Source organism: Sphaerodactylus townsendi, linkage group LG03 (genome assembly GCF_021028975.2).
Source record: "Sphaerodactylus townsendi isolate TG3544 linkage group LG03, MPM_Stown_v2.3, whole genome shotgun sequence".
NCBI lineage: Eukaryota > Metazoa > Chordata > Lepidosauria > Squamata > Sphaerodactylidae > Sphaerodactylus > Sphaerodactylus townsendi.
This window is the reverse complement of record NC_059427.1, coordinates 134,163,148-134,190,549: the sequence shown is the minus strand read 5'-3', so window position 1 is coordinate 134,190,549 and position 27,402 is coordinate 134,163,148. Positions and strand designations below refer to the sequence as shown.

The 27,402-nt window shown below is 41.7% G+C and overlaps 1 protein-coding gene across 5 annotated transcripts in view; it reads right to left on the bottom strand.

The window, feature by feature from the left end:
* CEP112 (centrosomal protein 112) overlaps positions 1-27,402 on the bottom strand; it is a 282,423-nt gene that overhangs the window by 12,997 nt on the left and 242,024 nt on the right. For 4 of the 5 annotated variants that reach the window (XM_048491015.1, XM_048491019.1, XM_048491018.1 and 1 more), the window contains one exon: positions 23,632-23,712. The exons of the other annotated variant lie outside the window; for it this stretch is intronic. In XM_048491015.1, the coding sequence (XP_048346972.1) occupies positions 23,632-23,712 (81 nt within the window). The remainder of the gene's footprint in view (positions 1-23,631; positions 23,713-27,402) is intronic. 5 annotated transcript variants of the gene reach the window in all.

Genomic DNA, 27,402 nt, shown 5'->3' with positions numbered 1-27,402 from the left:
GAGCTTTTCCAGAATAAGCCACCAGCTCATTTGGGGTCGGGTTTTTTGGATCCAGTAAAACATAAAATGAAATACGTTTGAGTTCACTTAACATGTGGTACCCATTTTCTTGAGAAGAAGCAAAACACCAGCGCAACTAAGTGTTTTCATTTTCAGACATCCAGATAATAAGTGCTGCGTTTCATGTATCTGGTAATTTCATGTACTGTGTTGTCTGCCAAGTCTTACCCAACCTGGAGAGGGAACAGATCTATAGCAAAACTCACACCTGGGAATAAGAAGCCAAACAATGTTTTCAGTGGTCCCAGGGAATAACAGCCCTCACTCTAAATACAGTGTAGCCAGAGAAATGAGGGCATTTGCAGGCTCCATCCTATTGGAAGCTGCAGAAAGCCTGTCAGAAATGTGTTAACTATAGCAATTTTTTTTTTTTTTGCTGAAGGAAAGCCTGAGGTATTTTCCAGTTGTAAATACAGACACTTGCTGCCATTTTCTAAAGACTGTTGGTTACATCTGCGCACTCAAATAAAAGAATTTCTCTGCTGCTGTTGTTCTTACTGAATTATAAAAGAGATGGTTTCACCCATGGAATATTGAAGATATGAGTATATCTCGCCTTACTCCAGCCAAAGGCCAGGCTCAGGGCAGCTTACACACAGTCAATATGTAATATGCACAATCAATATATAACATATATATGTAGTCAATATATAACACAATAAAATCAACTTAAAACAATTCAAGATCCAAACTGAACAAATAGTTCAGACTTACAAAAGTTGGGCTATAAGTCGGCTATAAGTCAGCTAAAAAATCAAATCCCATGATTAGTCCAAGCTGTTCATTTTTAGCCCAAGATGGTAGTTTAGCCTGTGCCTCCAAACTAATCATGCTGAGAGACAGCTGAGTGTAGAAAGGATTGGTGCTAACCTAGGGCCTTTCCCCACTTACCTTCTGCTGCGTGCTACTCGGGCCAAGTAGCGCGGGGTCCTGGGGCACTCCCCACTACAGGGGTGGCGACAACGCAGCCGCCCCGAAGCTGCCATTGTCACGCCCCCTCAGCGTGCGTCATTCCTGGCGCTGGAGAAAACAGCGCCTTTTGACGACCCTGCGCAGAGCGGGGGTTGTGGGGAAGCCAGGGCGCGCACCAGAAATGACGCGTGCAGTGAGTAGTGCGCAGCAACGGTGGTAGAGGGAAAAGTGGGGAAAGGCCCCTACAGAAAGCCTAGCTTGCATCAAACACCTTCATATAGTCTTGTTCAACAGAAACTGTACTCCATAATGTGAGCAATAGCTTTAGATGCACAAACCAGTCCTGCTGCTGTCCTTTATTCTATATGAACAGAAGTATGAACCTAATGAAAATTTCATTCATGGAAGGCACACCTTTCTGAGCCTAACAACTATGGCTTTAGGAGCCTTCAAACTTGGTTGAGTTGTCATTCATTTTTAGCACAATCACCAAAATTTGGGCAAGTGAGGGAAAATTTAGTCTTCTTGGTCATTCAATATTTGGATGCTCATATTTGAAGGGATATTCCTTCCTCTTGACCAAGTCTATCCTTTTACATCATGTGTATATTAAATGTGCGCTGCATTTTTGCAAATTTACCTAAGACTATTTGGAACATTATTGTAACCTGTGGTATAGTAAAGACAATTTGCTCCTAAGCAAATTGAATATAACGGTAAAGATAGTCCTGTGTGCAGACACTGGGTCATACCTGACCCATGGTGTGATGTCACATCACAACATTTACTAGGCAGACTATGTTTATGGGGTGGTTGTCATTGCCTTTCCCAGTTATCTACGCTTTACCCCCAGCAAGCTGGATACTCATTTTACCAATCTTGGAAAGATGGAAGGCTGAGACAACCTTGAGCTGGCTACTTGAAAGGAGCTTTATTATATATTCCTGGGGGAACAAGGGGAACAAGGCAGGGGGGCGGGGGGTTAACTTGAACATTTTAAACACAAATAGGAAAGTGAGAACTGCTGTACATTACAGGGAAATTTTGCATAGTGACTGATAATTATGCAGGCATCACAGATTGAGAATATTCCAAATTCAAGAAAAGGAAAATCCACAATAAATTTTTTTAAAAACCTGATTCGGATCTTTATGTTTGATGTGTTGCATGCTGTTTCTAAACGTGCTCTTAATCAGATGCAATGATGAGTATTTTTCAAGGCCACAGAAATTCTGACTGCACAGCAGCCAGCTTTGGGCAAGACGGCAGTTTTTTAGGATCAGAAAAACCCGAGAAACAAATCCCAAAGAATTCAAGTTACCCACTGGAATGGTATCTTAACTAACCAGGTTTTCATTCAGAGTCAGTCAATTTGCTTGTCTGAGACATCTACATGGAGGATATTAAGTCAGATCTGCCCAGTGTACCTTTTGATGTAAAACATGCCACAATTTTACAATTATACAGAATTTGGACATTCTTATCCCAGACATACTTTTCTGAAATGCACAATAAAAGGTGCTTTACCCGAACCCAAAGGATTCTATTTGATCTGTAATTTGGCAGTTGGGTTGCTTTGATTTGACTAGTGCAGGGGTCTGCATCCTGCGGCTCTCCAGATGTTCATGGACAATGGCCATGGTGGCAGGGGTTGATGGGAATTGTAGTCCATGAACATCTGGAGAGCCGAAGGTTGCAGACCCTGGACTAGTGACAGTCATCATATTTGGAGCAGTTAGCGACAGCCATCATATTTGGAGCAGCCATAGCTTTGTTAAGTAATGGTAATATGATTATATCAAATTTACTTTAATCAAAATTAGTGTCAATTATTCTGCCATGTGGAAGAACACATAGTTTCATGCCTTGCTGGACTTTCAAAAATTTTAATAAGTCCTAGATTTGTGAAGCTGTTTTATTCTCCCCTCTTCTGATACTCCAGATGAATCCCATATGACTGAACAATTATTTCAGGTGTTTTTTAAAAATATCTGTAGGCTTTGTTGTTACACATAAATCAATGCAATAAATGGATAATTATAAACACTGTACTTGAACTTTATCCAAAAGGTACCTTTATCCAAGGGATTTACAAGCTCAAAAGAATCAAATACAACAGTTTATCTTGGCCTTTATCACTTCACAATGCACACGGGGAAAACTGGCAATTTTTTTTAACATAAAGGAGCTCTCAATCATGCAGTTCCCCATTCCACATTCTTAAAGAGGTATCATCCACAGGGCCCTACCATGTAATTTTTCTGAACTTGCAGAATGTCTCATCATGTCAGTGGCATATTTTCCTGATCTTTTCTTTCTAAAACCAGATCACTCACCTAGAAAATCCTCTGTTTGTAGTTAAGCACTTAGGAGTTTATATAATTCATAACTGCCAAAGAAAAGAGCCAGGCAAACCTTCCTTAAGAAGCAATATTCTGCATAACTGCAGCATTCTTGGGATTACATGAGCTGGAGAGAAATAAGAGCCATCACTCAACACCATGGCATAGCTGTGGTCAGAAAACCCTTGCTGCTTCATTAGTCTGCCAACCTAAAGCATCCTTCATTGCTTCTATAGGAATCTCACTGCCAAAGAACAGCAGGTCTTTCTTCCAAGAAATCTGATATTTGTTACAGCTCCCCTATGGCAGCTTTGCTCATCTGAGCAGGGCCTTCTGCAAGTGCCAACCTGCAAATGAGCGAAGTCAGTAACTGCCCACCTTGTTGAATGGCCTGCTTGAGGTCACGAAGGCTCCCACTCTCATGGCTTTCCACAAACTATGTAAAACTGGATTATTCAAGAGAGCTTTTCCATGCTGACAATAAGGTTACAAAAAGCTTCACTAAGGCTCCTTCCGCACATGCAGAATAATGCACTTTCAAACTGCTTTCAATGCTCTTTGAAGCTGTGCGGAATAGCAAAATCCACTTGCAAACAGTTGTGAAAGTGGTTTGAAAACGCATTATTCTGCATGTGCGGAAGGGGCCAAAGTTACCTGGATAAATTATTGGGGATGGTAGTCTGCACTATTGTGTAGTCTGTACTACTGTACTACTACTTGCTGTAGGTTGGCTCCTATTAGGTAATTTTGCACCATTGAATGTGTTATGTTAACACTTTATGTTTTGCTACAGTTTTGTTTTTTACACTTTTGGTTTCATTTACAATCTGAATCCTAGTTCATTCTTCACTGAATGTCCCATCTGGTTGATTGTATTGACTCACTCACTCTGTGTAATCCACCTTGAATCCCAGAAAGGCGAACCGTAAGTAAGTAAGTAAGTAAGTAAGTAAGTAAGTAAGTAAGTAAATAAGTAAGTAAGTAAGTAAGTAAGTAAGTAAGTAAGTAAGAAAGAAAGAAAGAAAGAAAGAAAGAAAGAAAGAAAGAAAGAAAGAAAGAAAGAAAGAAAGAAAGAAAGAAAGAAAGAAAGAAAGAAAGAAACAAACTTTAGGACTGAACTTGACATAATCTAGTAGAGTTGTGATTAGGAGCTCCAGCTCAACTTAAAAGGCTTAAAGATGATGTAGAAGGATCAACTTTACATATCATATTCCTCAGATCAACTACATTCCAGAACTGCTATTTGCTCTAGGGTGAAGGCGAAGACAGGGACCATATGACATGGCTTCAATCTTAATTGGGGGCTTGTGTGGCTGGTTCTAACACTGTATAAACAATGTTCATCTTTAGGATTGTTTAAAGTTTTCCTGAAGGCTTCAATTTTCTCTAAGGTCCCTTCTGCACAGCAAATGCATAACAGGTTACAGTCAGAATAAAGGAACTCATTTCCCTGTTTTTGCAGTCACATGCATCCATGCAGGCAGTGATTGGAGCCCACAGAAACAATCTGGGTTGCTGTTGCACCTTCGCACAGAGACGAGTCTACTTCCCATCCATGCGTAGCTACACAGACATGCACAAATGAACGTCCACAGCCATGCCAATGTCCCACGATACGACCACGTGCACCTACATAGCTACGCAGGTGTAAGCCACAAAATAAAAAAAGGAAAAGGGAGGCAAATAAAGCACCTCCTGCCTGGCTGTTCGCTCGCGAGAGGCTGCAACCCGGGATTTTTGAAAAGATCACTTGTTCAGCTACTTTTTTTTAAAAAAAAAAAACAGGATGGGGGAAACAACAGACTCATTTTAGACTCATTTTAGAGGCAGGATCTGTGCGAAGTCCCCCCCTAAAATGTTTTTTTTTAGCTTCCTACACCCATGTTTATTGGCCCATGCAGAAGGGGCCTAAGCAGTGGTGGAATTCAGCAGGTTCGCACCACTTTGGCAGAACCAGTTGTTAAAATGGTGCTTGTAAACAACCAGTTGTTAAATTATTTGAATCCCACCACTGGGCCTAAGCAACAAATTCATAATAATTTCTTCTTCACTAAGGCCGTTTCCGCACGGAGGCGGAAGCGGCTGGGTCGGCGCTGGGACTGTCCGCATGGAGCATGTCCCCGGAGCATGGAGCATGTCCCCGGGCCTCCGGCACGTCGCCGAGGTCTGAGGACACGCCCCCCAGCCCTGCGCGCCTGCTCCAGCGTCGCAGGGCAGGGGGCGTGTCCCCAGACCTCGGCGACGTGCCGGAGGCCCGGGGACAAGGTAAGTGCAGGGAGAGAGTGGAGCTTGAAGTCAGCTGCCGCTTCAAGACGGCAGCTCTTCAAGCTGGCGTTTAGAAAGCGCGCTCCCAGCCGCGACCACGGAAATGCCGGCTTGGCGCCGGTCGGGCGGTGCGAGGGCGGCGCGGCTGCGATGCAGCTGTGCCCCCTGTGTGAATGGCGGCCTGGGGATGGCATTTTTGCCGTCCCCAGGCCACCATATTCCGCCCGTGCGGAAATGGCCTAATATATTCCTTAATTCTTGAATGGTTACTACAGACCAGTGTTTGTCAATTTTGGCACTTCCCACTGCACAGAAAGTCTTGAAAAAGAGAGAAAGGGAGACACATATTTCTTCTTAAGGTAGTGAATTCTCTCTGTCCTTCCTTTGTAGTCCAGATGATACTGACCAGAGAACTTCTTGTCATGTCAGTTACCCCGTACCAATAGAAGTTGGAAGGAGTCCCTGATTATTCAAGAGCTGTTTGTCTGGTTTCAATCTCAAAATCACCAGGTAAACTACATACATATAGCCAGAAGTTGAAGCACATTCAATGACTGTGTAAGTGAGAGCATATTAACCAACAGCATGATCCATTGCTCTCCTGTGCCCTTCTCTAGATTAGACTACTGCAACGTGGTCTAATTGGAGATGCCCTTGAAGTGTTCAGAAAATTTACTAGATGCAGAATGCTAGAGCCAGGACATTGAGTGGGTCATAGGGACCATATTACTACAGTCTTTTCCATCTATATCTATAAACGTGAAATACCACTGACTGACTCACTGACTGACTCATCAACAGAACTCAAAAAACACCGAACTTACAAAGTTGAAATTTGGCACACTGGTCCATTATGTGGTTTAGGTGCTCACTAAGAAAGGATTTTTCAAAATATCCAGTTTTACTCGAGTTATTACACATTTACTGTTTTAACTGCTCATCTCTGGCCATCTGCGCGAACATTCTAAGGGCAAACCAGCCCCTCAGTCCACAGACATGCTGCACAAACATTCTAAGGGTGATAGTTAAACACCACCAGTTTCAACAAACAGGATGCAAAAAAGCATGCTGAATGTCACCCCGAAGTTAACAGACAGGCTGTGAAAAAGTACTCCTCCACCCACCCTCACGTTAACAACACCGCTACAGCCAAATACAATCAAAATACATTACAAACCATGCTATCACCTTGGACTACTAAACATTTGTCGGGTTTTGCATATGGACATCAGATTGATTACTCTGCAGACAAGTTTACTGCTCTCGACCTCTGATCACCCTGTGCTTGGTGTCGTGCTCTGAAGTGGTGGGATGAGTCCCCAGGAATGTGCTGCAGTGGCGGTACAGTCCAGCTCCCTGCCCTTCAACCCTACCCTGAACCTCTTCACAGCCTTCTCACTCATCAGCATCCAATGGCAGAACACTTCCTTTCTGCATCCCGAAAATACAACGGCTGCTTCCACATGACATCTTTTGGAGCCCACCAGGTGAAAGAGAGCAATAACACATTGCATTAAAAAAAGACAACTACAGGAAGCTGCTGCAAAATATGCAAAAACAAACCCATCAGTCCACAGACGGGCTGTGAGGAAATATGCTGCATGTCACCCCAAAGTTCACAAACAGGCTGTAAAGAAGTATGCTGAACATCACCCCGAAATTCATAGAGAGCCTGTGATGAAGTATGCGTAGCGAGGCAAGGGTGCCCTGCTAGTATAAAAATATAAACATTATAAGCTTTAAAAACAGATGGCATAAAAAATCTATATGGGGACATAAAACAGATCCAGACGAGGACCAGAATTGATTTTTTAAAAAGGGATGCCCGGCTGGCCAGGCAGAAAAGGCCTGGTGAAACAACTCTGTTTTACAGGCCCTGCGGAACTGAGACAGTCTTTGTGACCTATTCTTCCAACAAAAGAGTGGAGTCTAGAGTCACACCCAGGCTCCTTACCGATGAGGCAAGATGGAGAGCCTCACTGTCCAGAGCTGGCAGCTGGAAATTCCCCAACCAATCCCCCCGGCCATGCCACAGAATCTCCATCTTTGAAGGATTTAATGTCAACCAACCAGCTACAGCTTCTAAACAGTGCTGGAGAGTCTCAGGGGGAGAGGCCAGCTGGCCCTCCATCATAAGAATAAGCTGGATGTCATCTGCATATTGATGACATCTCAGCCCTTGAGCCAGGGGTCACATGTACATATTAAACAGCATTGGGGAAAGGATACCCCCCTGTAGCACCCCATATAAAATGCGGCGCCACCCAGAAACCTCTCCCTCCAACACTACCTGCAGCCCACGGCCCTGAAGGTACAAGGTCATCCAGCTCAGGGCTGTCCCATGAACTCCAGCATCATTGAGGCACTGGACCAACCATGGTCCACCATGTCGAACACTGCAGTGAGATCTAACAACACCAGCAGTGCTGACCTACCCCAATCTTGCTGGAGGCGGAGCTCAGCCTCTATGCCCTGTTGCTGGACTTGCAGAGGGACACGGGGAAGGACTAGATGAACCACTGTTATGATTGAGCAGGGTTCGCTTATGTTATTACTTTTTTTAATGATTTTACTGACTATTTTTCCAAGGATACTCCAAAGCAAAGCAATGAAGATGCATGAATACAATTAGCAACTTTTAAAACTTAAAAAAAATCCAAAAGCAAATGTGACGAACTCCAGAGAAAAGTGTACATTTTAAAAGTGCCGGGCTGTCTGCAGCCATTATTGTTTACATTCAGAGTGAGGCACAGAGGCCTAGAAACAGGTGTAGCCACCTGATTGGCTGTGGCCTCTTGTACTCTGGCCGAAGGACAAGATGATACAGGTGAGGGAGGAGGTTAATTCCCCGACTGGTCTTTTGGTCTTCATAATTCCTGTTATGGGCTATCTGCCTCAACTGAGTTAGAAAGCATAACAACTCTAAGCGGGAGTAGTTACTCAAACTGTGGGACTGCTACTGTTACCCACCTGACAGCAGTGTGAAACCAGGGAGGAATATCTTCCAGTGAGGGAAGGATACCTATATACCAGGTGGTATGGGGTTTTGCTTAGAGTTTCCTTAGCACAGAGTTTATGTTTCATTTGGGATAATTCCCTCTTATGAAGCTTGTGTCTACTTCTCTCCTTCCCTTTTGAAACAGCTGGGCCTAGTTTTCAAAACTGACTCCTAATTAAACTCACTGCCAAACCCTGGGAGAGATAAGGAATTATGATTCCCAAGCCAGGTGCACCTGTTCAGTCTGATGGGTCTTTTAATACTCAAGTTAACCCCTAAATGGAATGAGAGTACAATTGCACACACAGACTTCATCAAATGTATTTTAAGTTAGTAAAAGGAGGCTACTGACCACCTGGGGGAGGATGTGAGAAGTCTGGGAAAGGGCTTTAAGGCAGAATCTATTGAAAGAACTTGAATCTACCTTAATGTCTCTCAAGCACACACTAACTTAATTTAGAGTATGTGGATATATGGATACAGAAAGCAATTACACACCATACAGCAAAGAGACTTTTACTACATTAAAATATTTTTCTAACATCCTTGCCTATTTGGGTTCTGGCCAAAGCGGCAAAGGTTTTATAATCAACATACAGACATTATTTAAAGAAAATTCAGGTATTTGTATTTGCAAGAAATGAATTTTCCATCTCAAGGGCAAATGTGGATTTTTAAGACCCTTGCACCTGAAAATGAGAGTTTTATCAAAGATTTGTTTGGGAACCTGGAGATTAAGAAGTTCAACTAGTCTGGCAATCTAGATCCCAAAACAGATACCAGTTATTCCTGTAAGATCACAAAGAGGGTATGATGGCAGTGGTCATCATTCATAGTTCCTCCTCCCTATCTGGCGATCGAGGCCTTTAAACAAGATGACTTAATTCAGCTACTAATCAAACAAACTTGCTAGCATATATTTTATGCCAGCCCTTGTTCCTTGGAACAATGAAGTGGTGTCAGGATGTGTCGAGCTCCCTGCAATACCCAGACTCCTGTGTTCAGAATTTGGTTTATTGACAGAAATACTGCAAACAGGATACAAGCAAGACTTTGCTGGAACTGAATTCTGCTGCACATCATCCGGTTAATGGTTAATATCCCTTCCTCAAACACCTCTCCAGCCTCCCTCACTGTCCCAGCAGAGTGAAATCACTAGCAGCATCCTCAGGCTGTGTGAAGTCTCCAGGGCCAAGGCAAAAGGTATAGGCTGCCTTGAAGTGTGAGAAAAGTTGATGAAAGCCTAAAAAGAAAAGTACATAAGCATCGGGATAACAGCATTACAAGCTAGCCTCTCATGGTACTACTTTCTCCTGTAGTATTGGGCGAAAGTGGGCATGAATATGCAGAAGTTGGTGAACCCCAGGAAGCTTTGTAATTGTCTGCGGGTCCACAGCGGTTCCCATCCCAACATGCCCTGGACTTTTGCTGGGCCCATCTCAAGGCCTGCTGCCGAGACACGTTATCCCCAAAAGGCCAACTTCTCTTTGTGGAATTCACACTTTTACATAGAGCAGATTCTCTTTTAATTTGGCCATGCTGGCAGGGGCTGATGGGAATTGTAGACCATGAACATCTGGAGAGCCGCAGGTTGCAGACCCCTGATCTAGGTACACAGCCACACACAAATATTGATGTTCATGCAGCACTTTATTAATTAAGTTCATAAACACCCCTGAAGTGCCATTCAGTCCAAAACAATTCAAATGCTCCAGTGGTGTATTAAAGATGGTCTTCCAGTCATCCCCCACCTCAATGCACACTCTGTAATAGGATTTGCACAAGTCCAGTTTGGTAAAGATTTTCCCCTTTGCCAGGAACCCTAATGAATCCTTGATCAATGGGAGTAGGTATTTGTTTGACATCAACATGCCATTTAATCCGCGCAAAATCTCAGAGTCCTATCTTTCCTCTTCCTAAACAACACCAGGGCAGCAAAAGAAGAAGAGGCAAGACGGATGCAACCCTATTCTAAATTCTTGTCCACAAACTCCCTGAGTGCCTCTATCTCCCTGGGACTCATTCAATACAGTTTTCCTTTAGGAAGGGCTGCTCCCAGGAGTAATTCAATAGTACAATCTATCTTGCAACTGGGGTAAGGATGGGGGGAAAGGTATTAGATTCTTGTTCCTCAAACACTTCTCAAAGATCAGAATACTCTACCAAGATGCCCGATATCCCCTCTCCTGCAATCCCTGCCAAGCTATTTCCATGGTCTGTCTCAGATCAGTAGGCTGGCTTTCTGCAGGGTCCGAGTGCCTCCTAACATGGGCTTCATGTATTGAGCTGGGAAACACACAACACAGGTACTCCAGACAATGTCAGGTTCACGTCCAGCAAGTCAGTTTAAACCCAGCACAAGAGGGAATTTGGCTACCAGTGCAATCGCAAACTGGATCAGCTTCCAATGGTTCCCAATGCCCATTGCCCCTGGAGCAGGAATGTGCATCCCAGGTGTCCCAGCCATGGGGTTCCTATCCATTTGTTCAAACTGAATGAGGTGATCTAATTCATGTGTCAATAATCCTAGTTCAGTGGCCACTGCCAGATTCATCAGGCTGTGGCTACAACTAGAGTCTATAATCCCTTGGAGAGTCATACGAGCTCCTTACCATGCATAGTGCATCTCTCCTCAAGACTTGCCTCTGTGGTGCACTTAGGACAGGTCTGATCAGTTTCCCTGAGACAGCTGGGCATTTGGCTCTTTGTTCGTCAGATCCCCCAAAGACAGACTGTCTTCCCTTCTCTGCCCTTGTCCTGACACCTTCCGAGCAGCTGCCTGTCAAAGGGTTGGAATGGCTCACCACCCTGGTAGAAGTTCCTGCTGTTGCTTGATTCCCACTGGTTTTCATCTGCGGGCAAGTAGCCATCAAATGCTTTTCTCCTCTGCATCATAGGCAGAGCCCTAAATACGTGCAGTGGTCTGTCTCTGAGGAATCATGCCTCCATCCCTACTGTGGATCTGCTTTCAGGGTTCCAACTGCCTTGTTGGCTTTGCCAACCATCTCTGACATTGCTTAGGCAGTTTCACCATTTAGGTATAACTCTCTTTGTTGAGAATTTTTATTTATTTTGCACATTTAAATAGCACATACATAGAAAGAAAAAGAAAAGATTCCGATCTAGTCCCCCCTCCCCCCTATTACTACTACTACTAAACGAAAAGGAAAAAAACCATACACAAACACCTATACACACACACACACACATATGGTGACTTCCAGCTACCTCACTAAGGATCCAAGCACGAATCTAACTCCATGCTTATAATTAATATCTACATTTTTTCATTTTTAGTCCTTCTTATAAAGTTGTCTTAATCCAATATGCTGTTTTCATTTAAGTCTCAAACCCTGACATTGTTTTTCTGTTTATATATGTTTTCAATAAGTAGTCCTCAAAGGATTTCCAGTCTTTCAGAAAATTGTCCGTATTCTTGTCTCTTATAACCAAAGTCTCTGCAGATTGTGACTGTCAAGATCCAGTCTTGTTTTGTTGGAATTTTGTTGTCCCTCCATTTGTATGCATATAAAATCCTTGCTGAAGTTGTCATATACATAAAAAGTGTTCTATACTGATCAGGAATACTTTTCCCCATGAAGTTCAACAGAAATGCCTCAGGTTTTTTTTTCAATTGTTATTTTCAAAATCTTTTGCATTTCTTTTAAAATCAAATCCCAAAGCAATTTTGCCTGTTTACATGTCCACCCCATATGAAAAAAGAATCGTCCTGTTGTTGACATTCTCAGCATTTGTTTGAAATTCCCTTATATATTTTAGACAATTTTTGGTATTAAATACCATCTATACATATCTTATAATAACTTTCTTTCAAGTTATAACAAGCTGTAAATTTCAAATCTTTTTCCATAATCTTTCTAATTGTTCCATGTGTATGCTTCTCCCCACATTTTAGCTCATTTTGCCATCACTGATTTTACTCCCTCTTCCTCAGTATACCACTTTAATAACATCTTGTACATTTTAGTAATCAATTTATCATCATTTGTACATAGGTTACCTTCAAATTCTGTTACCTGTGTGGCAAAACCTGTATTTTTGTTTTTTGGAATGTTTCTAATATTTTTGGAATGTTTCTAGTAATTAATAAAAAATAAACCAATTTTTAGCTATATCTTTTAATTCATCCAGTGGTTTAAGTTCCCATTTCTCATTTTGGTATGACAACAATTCTCTGTAAGTAAACCATTTCTCCTGCATATTCACTTATTTTCTTGAAAACGCTTCAATTGGGGATAACCCTAAGGAAGTTACACTTGCAATAAAACTTTTATAACTCAACCATACCCAGAACAGACTCCTTCTAACATACTGATTTGTAAATCTTTATGAATCTTTACTTTATTGCACCACAAGTAACCATGTCACCCAAATATTCTATCAAACCCCTCCAGGTCCAACAGTCTAGTATTCTTCAACATCACACATCCTCTGATCCACACCAATACAGTTGCATCAAAATACAAGTTTAGATTTGGGAGAGCTAAACCTCTTCTCTCTTTTGCATCTTGTGAATTCTTACATTTTATTCTTGGTTTCTTGCTTTGCCAAATAAAATTGCTGATATCTTTTTGCCAATGTGTAAAACACGTTATGGTATTAATTACTGGCAACACCTGGAAGAGAAATAACATTCTGGGAAGCACATTCATCTTGATCACAGATACTCTCCCCAGCAAAGATACATTCATTCTGTTCCATCTCAACAAATCTTTCAATACTTCATTCCATACTTTTACAAGTTATTTTGAAATGGGAAACAATTTTTATTAGTCAACCACACTGCCAAATATTTAACTTTTTAAACTACTGTGAATCCCGACAGCTGACCATTTGGGTATAAGTCTCAATCTCGCCTGCCAATCTCACCCAGGCCATCACCTTCTGGAGATCGTCCTGCAAGAGTGCCCACTGGAAAACCTCAGAAGTACTGTATCTTGAACACTTTGATCCAGTTTTGCACCTAGCTTGCGAGGAGCAGGAAATCATTAGCATGGGCCTTGCTTGATGCAATGCAGCTTATTCCTTGCCTGTTCCTCTTGGAAAAGGTCCTCAAATCGCTCCCGCAGAGCCAACATGAAGTCCTCAGAGATCTGCTTGTGCTTTGCAACTACGAAAATCACTAAACGAAGGACAAGGCCTTTCCTAAGAACAATGTTCAGGTCTCCTTTATGAACAAAGCATGGCAAATGTTTCCCATTATGTTTTAGCAACCAACATTTTCAAAGGATGCATCATAGATGTCTGAGAACAAATATATTTCACTGGCACGAACACAGAAAAGTTAGGGCGAACATTGTAAGCAGCCAACTGTCATAAAAATTAACTTAAGCTAGTCAGAATAGTAAACATTCAACAGTAAAATTCAAAAAGTGCTATTGAATCATAACTCTCTTGCAATTGTCACTCCTGGTTTCATTTAGCACTTTGGAATGAAATGGAGCAGTTACTTTTTAAAGCGGCTTTCAATTTCTAGACAACCCTCACACGTTCAAATCTTCCTTTTCTTGTGTTTTAATTTATTTCAAAAATGGATATTAAAGGCTTGGAAAACAGTACTGGAACTTGCTCTGACTCTCTCAATGGTGTCCATGTTCAACTTGAGATCAAACCTTCCTTCTTTAAGGCTGATTTGGCACTTGGCTGATGGACACAGTTTACAGGAGGAGCTTTGGAGGGAGAAAATGAAATGTGGTGATTCTGCAAATTCAGTCTCAGAATCTTTTTCGATGAGTGTCTGTCCTAAAGCCACACCTACACAGAAGTCTTTCTCATCAGCTTTTCCAGCTTCATGATTCAGCTGGTGTGTATTCCCCCCCCCCCATTCTTTCTTGAAGACTAGATTTTTCTGTCCTTGTCAGAAAAACTTTCTTTATTTTCTCTTCTAGAGGCAAACAGATGTAAGGCTGACTGGTTAATGAAACTCCCAGGGTGTTATTTTGTAAACAGCAGTTATGTCAGGTTCCAATTTGGATTGTGATAACAACTTGAAGGAAAGGGAACCCTTTGAAGCTGATCCACTGGAGAAAAATACAGGTAGTGATACCTTTACTTCTATTTAAAGGGGTGGGGAATGCTGGAACGTCATTCATGAAACTCCCTGGAGTCATTTGTTGCAGCTACTGTTCCAAGCTGAGGTTTCAGGCAAAGCCTCCTATTGGTTCTAAATCATGCTATAATCTACCACCTAAAGGATATCTCTGGATATCTTTTAACTTGTGAACAGGCCCTACTCTGGCTACTTCCACATGGTGTGGCAAAAGTTTCCCCTGATATGGAAGCAGAAGTGAATGGGGTGGAAGCAAATGGAGATGCTGTCTGCCTGCTCTGTCCCTATGCAATTCCTGCTCCCCTGCCCCTCTTCCTTGCAATCCACTACATCAGCATATTAGTGCCAAGGTGACAACTGAACATCCCTTGTATCAACAGCCCTCCACCATTTTCTTCTTCACAGCTGAGGTGTACCACAGAACTGCACTATGGCACAGCTGAGGAAAAAAATGCCATTGAAGGGCTTAAAGGGGGCCAGTTATGCCATTTCTGCCAGCTCCATCCCCTCACCAGTTTGGCTGCAGGAAGAGTGTCCATACTGGTGGTTGCCCACAGCTGTTCCACAGTTTCCTCAATGAGCTAGAGCAGGGGTCTGCAACCTGAGGCTCTCCAGATGTTCATAGACTACAAATCCCATCAGCCAATTGGCCATGCTGGCAGGGACTGATGGGATTTGTAGTCCATGAACATCTGGAGAGCCTCAGGTTGCAGACCCCTGAGCTAGAGCAAAGAGATTTTTTTTTGCTTTGGTTCTGGGGAAAGCCTAGGAACATGCCCCACTGACACACTCAGAATGAGGAAGGCACTGTGTAAAATTCCACCCCCATCCCCTGCCCAAATGCAAGGGCATCTGGCTGGCCACAGGAGGCAAGAATCCTCACGTGGACGTGGCTCGGATACATGGAATGTGTTCCACTGGAGAAGAAAAGAACTTTAATTTTAACACGTGCTCATAATTATCTGTATTTTTATAACTTCCACATATTTAATTGATTTGGTAGTTTCCATTTTTAAACTCAAGACAGTGTATAGTTAATTTATAAGAGAAGTGTATGCTCTGTTTTTCTTCAGTGAACTTCTTATTTGTTTAGGAATGTTTCTATGTTTCGCTTTGGAGATTCAGAAGCCCCAGGCTAAAATCACAGAAGTCTCTCCCCACATGCACAGTACACACACACACACACACACAAACACACACACAAACACACACACACACAAACACACACACACACACACACACACACACACACAAATATCTCTTATGAGCTGGAACAGTAAGGGAAAGCCGTCTGCGGCTAACAGGAAAGGAGTGCAAAAACTGATAGCCAGTCTGGGTAAACCTGTAAAAACCAATCTGGACAGCAATATGTAGTGGAACAATGTCAGATCAGAGAACAGATACAAACAGAACAAACAACAGCATTTGGATATTAAAATGCACACCAGTGCTGAGTCTGAGCATAAAGTGTATCACTGGGATCAGCTTCTGGTTCTGTGATAATTACACTTGGAAGTAAAGAGCGACTTGTTCAGCTTCTCCTCCTTTGAGCTCAACACTCAAAACAAGAAGTGGGGAAAGTGTCCCTTGAAAACAAAACAGACAGTAGGTCCAGGACACCCCATTGTCATGGATGTCATAGGTGTGGACTGTACCACAAGTGTCTAAAATGAAAAGCCCGCCTAAATGGAGATGTTTCTTTTAAATCCATTATTTGTATCAGTTATACATTTTAACTCGAATTTTAATCCTTGAGTTTATACCTTATTTTTATCTGCGTCTTTTGTGGATATGAATCTGTATAGTATGCCAATGAAGGTATTTCCCCACTCCTACACAGGAAGGTATTTCAAGTTCAAGTACCGCAAGTGTCTACAAATCCTTGTATGTTTCAGTGTGCCAAGAGCCTTATTTAAAAAACCAGAAGTGCAAGTAGAATGGAACAACCAAAACCTATGAGTTAATCCCATAGTGATTGCCATAGATGCTAATAGAGGTTCAATATAATGGGTTCAAAGATAAGACACTTGCTAGCCTTAATAAACTTATTGTATAAAATCACATACAACTTTACTCTTATATATTTAATGTCAAACATTTGCTAAAATTAATTGCAGAGCAGTGTAGTGGTTAAGAGCAGGTGAATTCTGATCTAGAGAGCCGGGTTTGATTCCCCATTCCTCCATATGGACCCTAATCTGGTGAACCAGTTTCGCTTCCCCACTCCTACACATGAAGCCTGTTGAGTGACATTGGACTGGTCACAGTTCTCTCAGAACTCTCTCAGCCCTTCACAAAGTATCTGTTGTGGGGAGAGGAAGGGAAGGAGTTTGTAAGGTTCTTTGAGACTCCTTATGGATGAGAAAAGCAGGGTACAAATCTAAACATTTTTCTTCTTAAATTAATTAAAAGTATAGCCTTTCTTTAGAGCAGAGCTATTTCCAAGGCCAAGGACTACACAGATGGCAACCATACCCAGAGTATTGCATCTCACAGCAGCAAAAAAAAGTTACTGGTTTGGGACTACTCAGTGGCATGGTGAGGTCAGAAAAAAACACAGGAGAAATTGCAATACACAAGAAATGGGGCAGAACGCAATCTGGAAAATGTTACATGCCTTCAGTGAAACGCTTTCTTCCCTGCACAAGGAAGAAACATGTTCAGGTTCTGGAAATTAAGGCTTGACATTTTTAGGATACTCTTCCTACATTTAACTATTTTGTATGTTCTAAACACAGGCACATACACCCTTTTGCTTGTGAAAGCAAATGCTTTGAATGCAATTAAGATGAAATTTCAGCCAAGTTTCATTCGCCTGAGGGGCAACTGATATATTGCCCTGCAGTTGATAGTTCCCTGTGCCTTGAAAAGCATCTTTGGTAGGCTGTTCTTTGCTCCCAAGAAGGGGGTGGAGGGGAGTTATTTCTTCCCTCATGACTTGCTTTCCCTCTAAACCTTCCCCTCCTCAGCTGCTAGTACCCTGCCAACATTTTGGACCCATTTTGCAACACAGAAGGGGCTGTGGGTTCATTGTTCCTTGTGGCTGCCCTGCAATCTGTAGCTTGCCCTTCAGGGAAGTTGTCAAACATGAAGACAGACTCAGAGATGCCTCATTGAAAAACAAGGAAAAAATGAACAACTACAATACCACCCAACAAGAAATAATTAGAAACAGCCTTGTGTTTTTAATTAAAAACACAACAATTTTTTTCATGTCTTATTCATTTGTTTGTTGTTGTTATAGAATCAAAACACAAGACTTTTCCTTTTAATGAAAAACAGCAGCCACTTAAAACCTGCATTTTAAAATATATATATATTGAAATCAGACTTGTTAAAAGCCTAGGAAATGGTCTTTTGTAATACTGGCAAGGTAAATGTTGAACCTTTATGAAATGGGGTATCGAGACAATGATATTTGGTACAAGTAGCGGGGAAGTTCCAAGGAAGCATCTTGTTGGTCATAGCGGCTTAATCAGCTGATCTTCAACTGCAGACTATTACTGCCTCTTTGTGTGTAGCAGGTCTGCCAAAGGATTAACAGTAAAAGGAATAGTCATTTCATCATTACATTCATTTGAGAAGTAGTTAAACTAAGGGATTCACTGCCACAACACATTCTTTTGGACAACAAAACAAAAGACAAGAAAAAAAGCCACCAGTCATCCCAAACAGACCCCAAACAACAACCCAGATTTGAGATCCCCTTCTTGGATCTAGCTTGTTCAGAGCTCTAGGAAAGCTGCATTAGTGCAAGTTCACATTTGGGCAAGTTCACCTACTCCACTCATTGGAAACTTTCTATAGTACTGAGTTAGAGACCTGAAGAAATAGTGCAGTATTTCAGACTGAATACAGTGAACCTTTACATCCAGCCACTTATGTCCTTGAACTAAAGCGAGTCACAATAGCAGCAAAAATATTCACACTCAGAAAAAAATACATACAGTCTGGAAAGAGCTCAGCAGTTTGAATGGCTTGGATGAACATTCTTCTGTCTTAAACCCTAACTCAAATAACTTCTGGCTTGGCTAATCACAGACTGCTTCCACATGGCGGCAGGGTTCTTGTTGATGCTGCAAAAGCAGAAACATTCACAGCAAAAACAACCTTTCCATATAGCAGGTTTCTCTGCATATTCCCTGCCCTAGAAACCTGACATTTTCCCACCACCAGAGGGCTTTTATTTTTCCCTTAATTTCTAATTGGCATACTGTTACACATAGTGATATGTCAATTACCAGTTAAGAACTTCCACCACCACCACCACTCAGGTGTGGAGATGGTAAAATAGCAGCCATAAGGAATTAGAGCAGGGAAAACGGTATGAATGTGGACCGGATCAGAAAGTGCTTTCTTGGCCACATGGCATCTACTGCAAATTGGCTGTGAAATTTCCAAAAATATTACAGTAAAGCACATTGAGGAAGGATTGCAGCAAAATCAAGGAAGAGCTGGAAGATGCATGAATACATTAGAGTGCTGCCTGGAAGCTGGAAAAAAAAATCTGCCACACCCCGACCATATCAAAATGCCGGTGTGGTCCATAATTGCCCAGAAACTGCTTTAAATGGCCCTACGTGTTTTGCTCTCTGTTCAAACAAGTGTTTCATATCACTATGCATCATTCTAGTTTTGAACAGAGGAGAATTTCACACACTGAGGCCTGATTTACATATGATTCAGAATGAAGCCAGGAAGGCATAGGAAGGCAGACTAGCTGGTACCTCTGACTCCAGGTGATGGACGGACACACACACACACGCACGCACGCACGCACGCACGCACACACACACAATTATTTGTCATCCCTTCAACTAGTGCTATTAGAAGGCTACAGTGGGTGAAGTGGTAGGGCTCAAAAGAGTTTTCTCCAAGCCTGTTTTAACTCATGATTTTATTTGTGGGGAACAGAATATTTTAATGTTTCCTCTAATTCAAACTCCTGCAAGTAAAAAGCAATTATATCAATAGGAAAAGCCTTGGACCAGATTTAGCTTTGTTTATTAGACTTGTTCCCTGTCCTCTCCCCGCACTTCTCCCTGAACTGTAGGATTTTTTTATCTGCAACAAACTGGTTATATAGGAGAAGATTAAATATGATTGGGTGTTGTGAGTTTTCTGGGCTGTAGTGGTCCAGTAGTTTTAACTCTTAATGTTTTGCCTGCAGCTATGGCTGGCACCTTCAGAGATGTATTTCTCTCCATGGTAAGATGTGCACTGTGCCATGGAGAGAAACGCATCTTACCATGACACGCCTCTGAAGGTGCCAGTCATAGATGTGGACGAAATGTTAGGAGCAAAAACTACCAGACCATGGTCATGCAGCCCAGAAATCCTACAACAGCCAGCTGATTCTAGCCATGAAAGCTTTTGATAAGACATGAAGTATGATTCTCCAGCCATATATCCTCCATTCTAACACATCAGTACTCTACCACTTTGTTTACGTGGTTATTCTGCTACATGAGTAGACCACGCTAATTGTATGCCATTGAACAATAAAACATTACATGGTGCCTAGTTTTAATTTATTTTATTTTGTCAATTTTATATACCGCCCTCCCCTGAAGGGCTCATGGCGGTGTCCAACGTCAATCATAAAAACATTTAAAATCAGCTAAAACAATCAATACCCAATAATTAAGAACCATACACACATTATGGATGGCTTCAAAACTCCCACCCCTCCCCCTTTCTTGTACCCATGGGAGGCCAGATGTTTATTATATGGCAAGATGCCGATGTTACCCCGGCTGGACAAATGCCTGGCGGAACAGGCTCGTTTTGCAGGCCCTGCGGACACTCTGTAAGTCCCGCAGGGCCCTGATCTCACCTGGGAGCCTGTTCCACCAAGTAGGGGCCAGGGCTGTAAAAGCCTTGGCCCTTGTAGAGGCTAGCCAGATCGCTTTGGGGCCAGGGATCACTAGCAGGTCCACTTCCACTGAGTGGAGGGGCCTAGAGGGGCGATACATGGAGAGACTGTCCCTCAGTTTGGTGATGTATACACCCCCCATCCCCACACCAGCTTTTACAAACTGGAGACAGAAAGTGTCTAACATGTAACATCAGAGCATCGCTTCTAAAATGAATTTCAGTTCCCTGCTTCATTTCCTTCTCTTCTCTTCTGAATTTACCAAGCATTTGGTATAGGATTAAATTATAATACATGACAGAAGAAAACAAAGAGGAAGAACTAAGAACTTTATATTTACAAACATACTGGCTTTGATCCACCTGTAATTTCCACAATCAGAAGGGATTTTCACCTGCAGAATGCAAGTCCCTCATCTCAGTCCCCCTCCTGTTTTAACCCAAAATGCTCCCCAGAATGCTTCACGGAATCCCCTAGGAACAGCATGAGGAGAGAGGCAGAGGTCTGTAGTGGAAAGGGGGAAATCAGCAAAATCACCCTCCCCCCTCCATCACAGAAATCCCATATTGGACTCAAGCCACTGCTTTGCTGACACTTTACGGTATATAGGAAGTAGTTTCTGCAGGCTGAAAGTGAGCCCCCATGACACTGTGAAAGACATAGTTACTCCCTTCTAAAGCTGAACATGAAAAGCCAGGTCTTTGGGTTAGTATGCACAGGGATGAACGGTGGGTGAGTACCTGTGCAAGTACTGACTGGCTTGTGGTTTCCCTCCGCTGAGTAGTTTCATAGTGCTTTGGAAATGGATCACACTTTTTAATTTCAAAAAGAGATTAAAAAAGGCTGACAAATGGATAGATACACGCATGAATATTCATGCAGCACTGAAAACCACACTCCGTTTGTGAAGCTGCTTTGAAGAGGGACCACAGCTGCCAGGTTATCAAACTGACACTGCTGCAAAACCTGAAGAACCTGTGAAAATGGAGAAAATGAAGCTCATGTTTGACCAGGAGGGGGGAAAAAACCTCAGAAGCTGCTGCTTTGAGGCATGTCTGTTCACACGATTAGTATAACTACTGCTTCTTTTCATTATTAAAAGGTGTAACTTATAGATAGTTGTGAGGAATAACAACAAGGATTTGGGGCTTTAGATAGCTGATATATGCAAGATGTAGGTGTAGGAAGAATGAGATGACTGTTTAGAAACCAAAATCTGTAATACAGGGCTGGCCTAAGGATTTTTGGAGCCCTGGGCAAATTATACCCTGACCTGGGTAGCCTAGGCTAGCCCAACCTCATCATATCTGGGAAACTAAGTAAGGTTAGCTCTAGTTAGTATTTGGATGGGAGACCACGAAGATATACCAGAAGGAGCACCTGAAGCCAGCCAGCCAGCCATTCCCTCAATATTTGTTTTCTTGACCAGTTGTGCTACTGTTGTGCTACTCAAAAGAAGAGGAGGAATTTGGACTTATACCCCACCCCCCTTCTCTCCCGTAAATAGACTCAAATGGGCATAATAACTCCCTTCCCTTCCTCTCCCCACAACAGACTCCTTGTCAGGTAAGTGGGGCTGAGAGAGTTCTTCAGAACTGTCCAAGGCCACCCAGCAGGAATGTAGGAGTGGGGAAAAATATGGTTCACCAGATAAATGTCCACCATCAAACCTGGTTCTCCAGATCAGAATCCACCTGCTCTTATCCACTATATCACACAGACTTGATGGAACGCAGAGCCAGAGTAAGAAGGTGAGGGGTCTGGTAGAACTCTGTTCTGCCATTCAAGGTGGGTAATCCACGCCCACTGCTGCCCTCTTCTTTGTACCTTGTTTCATCTCAGGAAACAGTAGTACGGAGTGCTGAAGTGCAGGCAGGTGGCAATACCACAGTGCCATGACCCTCAAGGGAGGAACAGTCTGCGTCCCACTGTGAAAGTGCTGGCCAGGGGCACCGGTGAAGTGTCACCCACGACTTCCATTGCTCTGCTCTGTTGCTGCGGACCATAATACCACCAATTGTGGTGATAGAGGAAGGCAGGAAGACTGGATACATGAGCAGTGGCTTGCTGTGACTGATTTAAGACTGTGAGAGGGCTACCCAGGTTCTGAACGGGTCAGACACTTTTTGCTATTCGTCAGTGTTGCCTAGCACTGTTGAACAAGACAACACAAGGATAAAAGGGGAACATGTAATACAGAAGAAGGATTCTTGTGTGTGCGTGGGTTAAAAGCTGAATAGCGACAGTACTGACTCATTCATAGTACTTATAATGCGACTACTTGATTACAACGATTCTTGATATCACTATATCAAATGGATAATGTAAAAATGTAATGAATATTTTGGCATCAAGCCACCATTTAAAAACCTCATAAGTGGGTTTGCAACTTACTAACATCCTATGCTAATCTATGGCCAAACAACAGGGATCTGAAGTTTGTTTAAGAAGGGTCTTATTGTTCTTGTGGGGCACATGACAGTATTTCTCTTAAATCATAAGCCCTTCCCCCTTTGGATCTTTAAATAAACTGAACAGTTAGCAGTTGCTTAAGATTTTCAGTTAATTACCTGTAAATCTACAGTAAAATTCGCCAGGACTTAGAAACCCAAATCATCTAAAGCTCTCTTTTCATTATTCAAAACATTCATCCTATCACAGTTTATTTTTTGAATGTGTATTAAGTGCTGTCAACCCGTTTCCAACTTTTCAAATGACTTAATACATAATCAGATAAGAGGCCAAAGATATAAGTTATATAGCCAAGTACTACTTTATGTCAACTTGAAAACTGTATTCAGTTAAACTGCATTATCATTCTTGATATTTCCTGCCACAGTAAATACTTGAAAAATGAAATTACAAGCAATATTGGTATTTAAAAGTCAGTGCATCATTTAACCCCTAAACTATCAGTTTGAGAAAGTCATTGCCGATTAATTTGCCCACGGGGTAAAGAAGTTTAATCTTTTTATTATATATGTAAAGTACACCTGCGTTTTCAGCAGAAGTTGTGGTTTTGCCTTCAAGCAAGAAAGTTTTTTTTAAAAAAATATATATATACCTTTCTTGCCCATGAGCAGAAACCTATCAGGAAATAACTTGATACCTGTTCCTGTGTCTCAAAATCTCTGTGCTGCAATTTCTTTTCCGTCAAGCGAACCTGACTGCAATAGTCATCTTGCAAACCCTGAAAAACATCAGTACAAAGAAGAAATTAAGTTTCACAATATCATCAGCAAACCATGTTGAATGAGTGCAACATTTAGTAGTAGAAGTAATAAATAATTGTCAACAATATCTGAGCCTTTGCAAATGAGATTCAACAAACCTCCCTTTCACTGAGCTTCCTTTCTAAAACTTATAATCGTTTTTACTTCATCTTATATTCTAACAGTGTTTTGATAGTTCAGTCCAGTGACTACAGATGTGAAGGGGCAAGACAGATGTTTCTAGAAGCCTGAAAAGGGTCCCAGATTTGCAAAAAAAGAGGTGAAATCTATAAAAGTAAATGAGGGAGGTGGCTTTTAAAAAACCCACAATGATAAAAGGTGCACCTGTAGCTTTAAGCAATGGATTTCCCCAGTGGCTGTTGTTAGGCAGCCACAGGATTCCATGCTTCAGTTTCTGTGAGTAAAAGGCAGGGGGAAGGGGTGGCAGGGCCTTTTCCAGAGCTATTTTGGTCTTTAAAAGAGGACTCACTGAGCCATTCCTAGGGTTAGCAGCTCCAGGTTGGGAAATTCCAGGAGATGTTGTGGTGAAGTCTGAGGAAGGCACAGTTTGGGGGACTTGAAACAACCCACTTGCATGACTCAACCTGACTGCTTGCTACAATTCAACATCCATTGGGTTCCAGAAGAGCTGCTGCCACTACCACTGTTATGGGAAGGGGAAAGAAAGCAGATGGTGAGGGGGAGGGGCATAAAGATAAAGTGATAGGATAGGATGGCAGAAAGAGAGAGAAAGAGTGATGGGGGCAGAAACAGAGAGAAAATGACAGGCATGGAAGAGAGATAGAGAGTAAGAAAAGGAGTGGCATGAGGGAGAAAGAGTGAAAGAATGAGAAAAGAAGGGGGAGACAGGAGAAAGCAACGATGGAGGAAGTGGGATAGCTGCTCCTGCAGGTCTCCACTTGTAAATATCTAATCTCCAAACTGTTCACCATGAAAAATGTGTCAGCAGGAAAAAAAATTAATACTAGGCACTTGTAAAATCAAGGTGCCTGATGCACTTCTGCACAACTTGCTGCTTAGCTATGCCTTCCTCCAAGAGGGAGGTGTAATTCCACCCTGCCTATCCATTAGATATGGAGCATTCAGCCACTCCAAATACAATGCTGCAGATGAATAACTCATCTTCAGAGGTAATTGTGCCTTGCATTTCTGAAGTCATGATTATTGAACAGCTTATTAGATTTTTAAAAAGATGAGTGCCCACCATTTTCCTATCTCTTCATTAAAGAGTTTTAATAGTGTGTGGGAATATGGTGGTGTTGATTTCTATAACTGCCTGGGAATGAAATAGTTAACTATCCTATTTCCCCTTGCGGTCCTGATCCTCATAAGTTGCAATTCAGCTCAAAAACTGCTGAGAAGATCCCATCACGAATCTCCAAGGTCTTATCTGTTTTGAACCTGAATAGCATGGTTGAATCACTCCATCTTGCATTGCAAGCCAAGAAACATAGGAGGAAATTCACTTTATAGCTTATAGTTTAGTAGCAAAATTCTGAATACACTAGAAGTATCTAAAAGAACTTGTGGCACAAAGATTCAACAGAATCCCTTCTTTCTTAGACAATGACAGAATATTGTAGGCTTAAATCATTAACAGGATAAAATTGCTATTCAGATAAGATAAGAGAAGTATTTGTGATAGATCTTGCATAATTGTTTTGAAGTAATGCCAGAAGTTAACTTAAAAGTATTAAAAGCTATAAAGCTTCAACCTATGCTGATGCCAAAAACTTTAATCAACACTAAAAAGAACTTCAGATCTGCCCAATTCCATCTTGTTATATATTAGACACACAACATGTCACATAATGGAAGTCCTCCATAAAACATGTGCAGTACTGTTTTTTCCTGAAGGAACCGTTTTAGCCCTTGATCTCCAAATATAACCAGCAACTTTTTTTTCAGATTAACATAGTCCCCTGTACACATAGTATAAATAACTGACAATATGTTTGAGCTTCTTTGATTGCCCGAGTGCTTCAGATTTCCCCTCTTCTTGCCTATCCATTCCAGGAAACTATATTGTTACTATATAAATTTGTATAATTAGGGTTGTTAAGAATGGGGTTCAAGCTTATGTGAAACTGCAACAATTTACATATTTCAAGCCCGATTCAACTAAAGCTAGTTACATTTATAAGAGAGATTTCAATGGGGTTTCGGTGTAATTAACTTCAGTTACATGGGGGCCTTCCTTTGGAACCATTTTAAAGCTTCTGGGTATTTTGTTTATAAGGCTGGCATGCTCATTAGCTAAAATACTCCATTACAGTTTCAAAGAAGGTGGTGGGACCAGTGAAAGGGTGGAATGTATGGTTCCTACTTCCCCATATCACTGGGAATTTTAAAAGGGAAAAAATGGAGAGATAAATAGAGGAGCTAAATCTTATCCCATAATACTTGAGGGACCCAAGGAAACTATTAGGAAATAGGTTCAGGACAGACCAAAAACAACATTTCTTTACTCGATTTGTAGAACTTGGCACCAGCGAAGGTAGTGATGGTCATGAGCACAGCCAGCTTTAAAAGTGGGTTGGACAGATTCATGGAGGAGAGACACATTAATAACATGTGAAGGGAGTCACCATATACAGAGTCAGAAGACTTCCAAATACAAGTACTGGGAGGCAGCAGTCAGAGAGGGACTCAGTCTCTATGGGTTGTTTGGCCTTCAGGGCAACTGGCTGGCAGTGTGTGAAACAGTATGCTGTATCAATCAGGCTGTACTTATGTTCTTATGGAATCCTTCTTAATTCTACCCCCAAGACAAAGCTGCCACATTTGCTATCTGGACAAATTTTTGCAGTCTGGGAAATGATGCCATCCACATTTTTTTCCATTAATGGAGTTAATGTCTCTGCTGAAGCCCTATTAATGAAGATTGTTTAGATGTACCTCTTCATAACACAGCTAAGGTTTTGTCCAAAATTCCAGGGAATTCAAGTCATCACAAAAAAATATGCTGCATATGGAGGTAAGAGACACCTATAGATATCTCAGAAACTTACATGCCCTCTTCTACAATTAACATACAAGTAATCTACTCTTCAAGAAGAACAAATTTGAAACTGTAATAAGAAGCACAACAGTTTTTCCTAGGAGCTTAATATAATAGGAGTTACTGTATTCATGTCAAGTATTCAATGAGACTCTATGAATTTATTTTATGAAATTAAAAATGCATGTTGAAAATCATTAAAATGTACAATTCAAAATTACCGATTTCTGTTTATAACACAGGCCTTATATGATGGCTGTTCAAAACTACAGATTAAGCCTGAAGATCTTTCACGTGTTGTTGATGTGGAAGATGGCAGCTGCAAAACTTGTTACTTGTACTAGGCACAACTACTGATTCCCTTTCCTTAATTTTGTAATTTTTAAAGCTGAAAAACTTTAAAAGAAATTACCACTAAATTCATTTTTAAATGACAGGCAGTTGAAAGTATGTACTACACCTGACCTTGCAACTGCTTAGTGCTGGCCAGAGAACAAGGAAGTAAAATGTTTGGCTTTCCGACACAGATATTCCATACTTTGAAAGGCACTCGCAATCTAAACGAGATAAGCTCTACGGCAACAACAGAAGTGCACATTCATTTGATTTTGTGATACAAGATGAAAAAAAAAGGACACATTATATA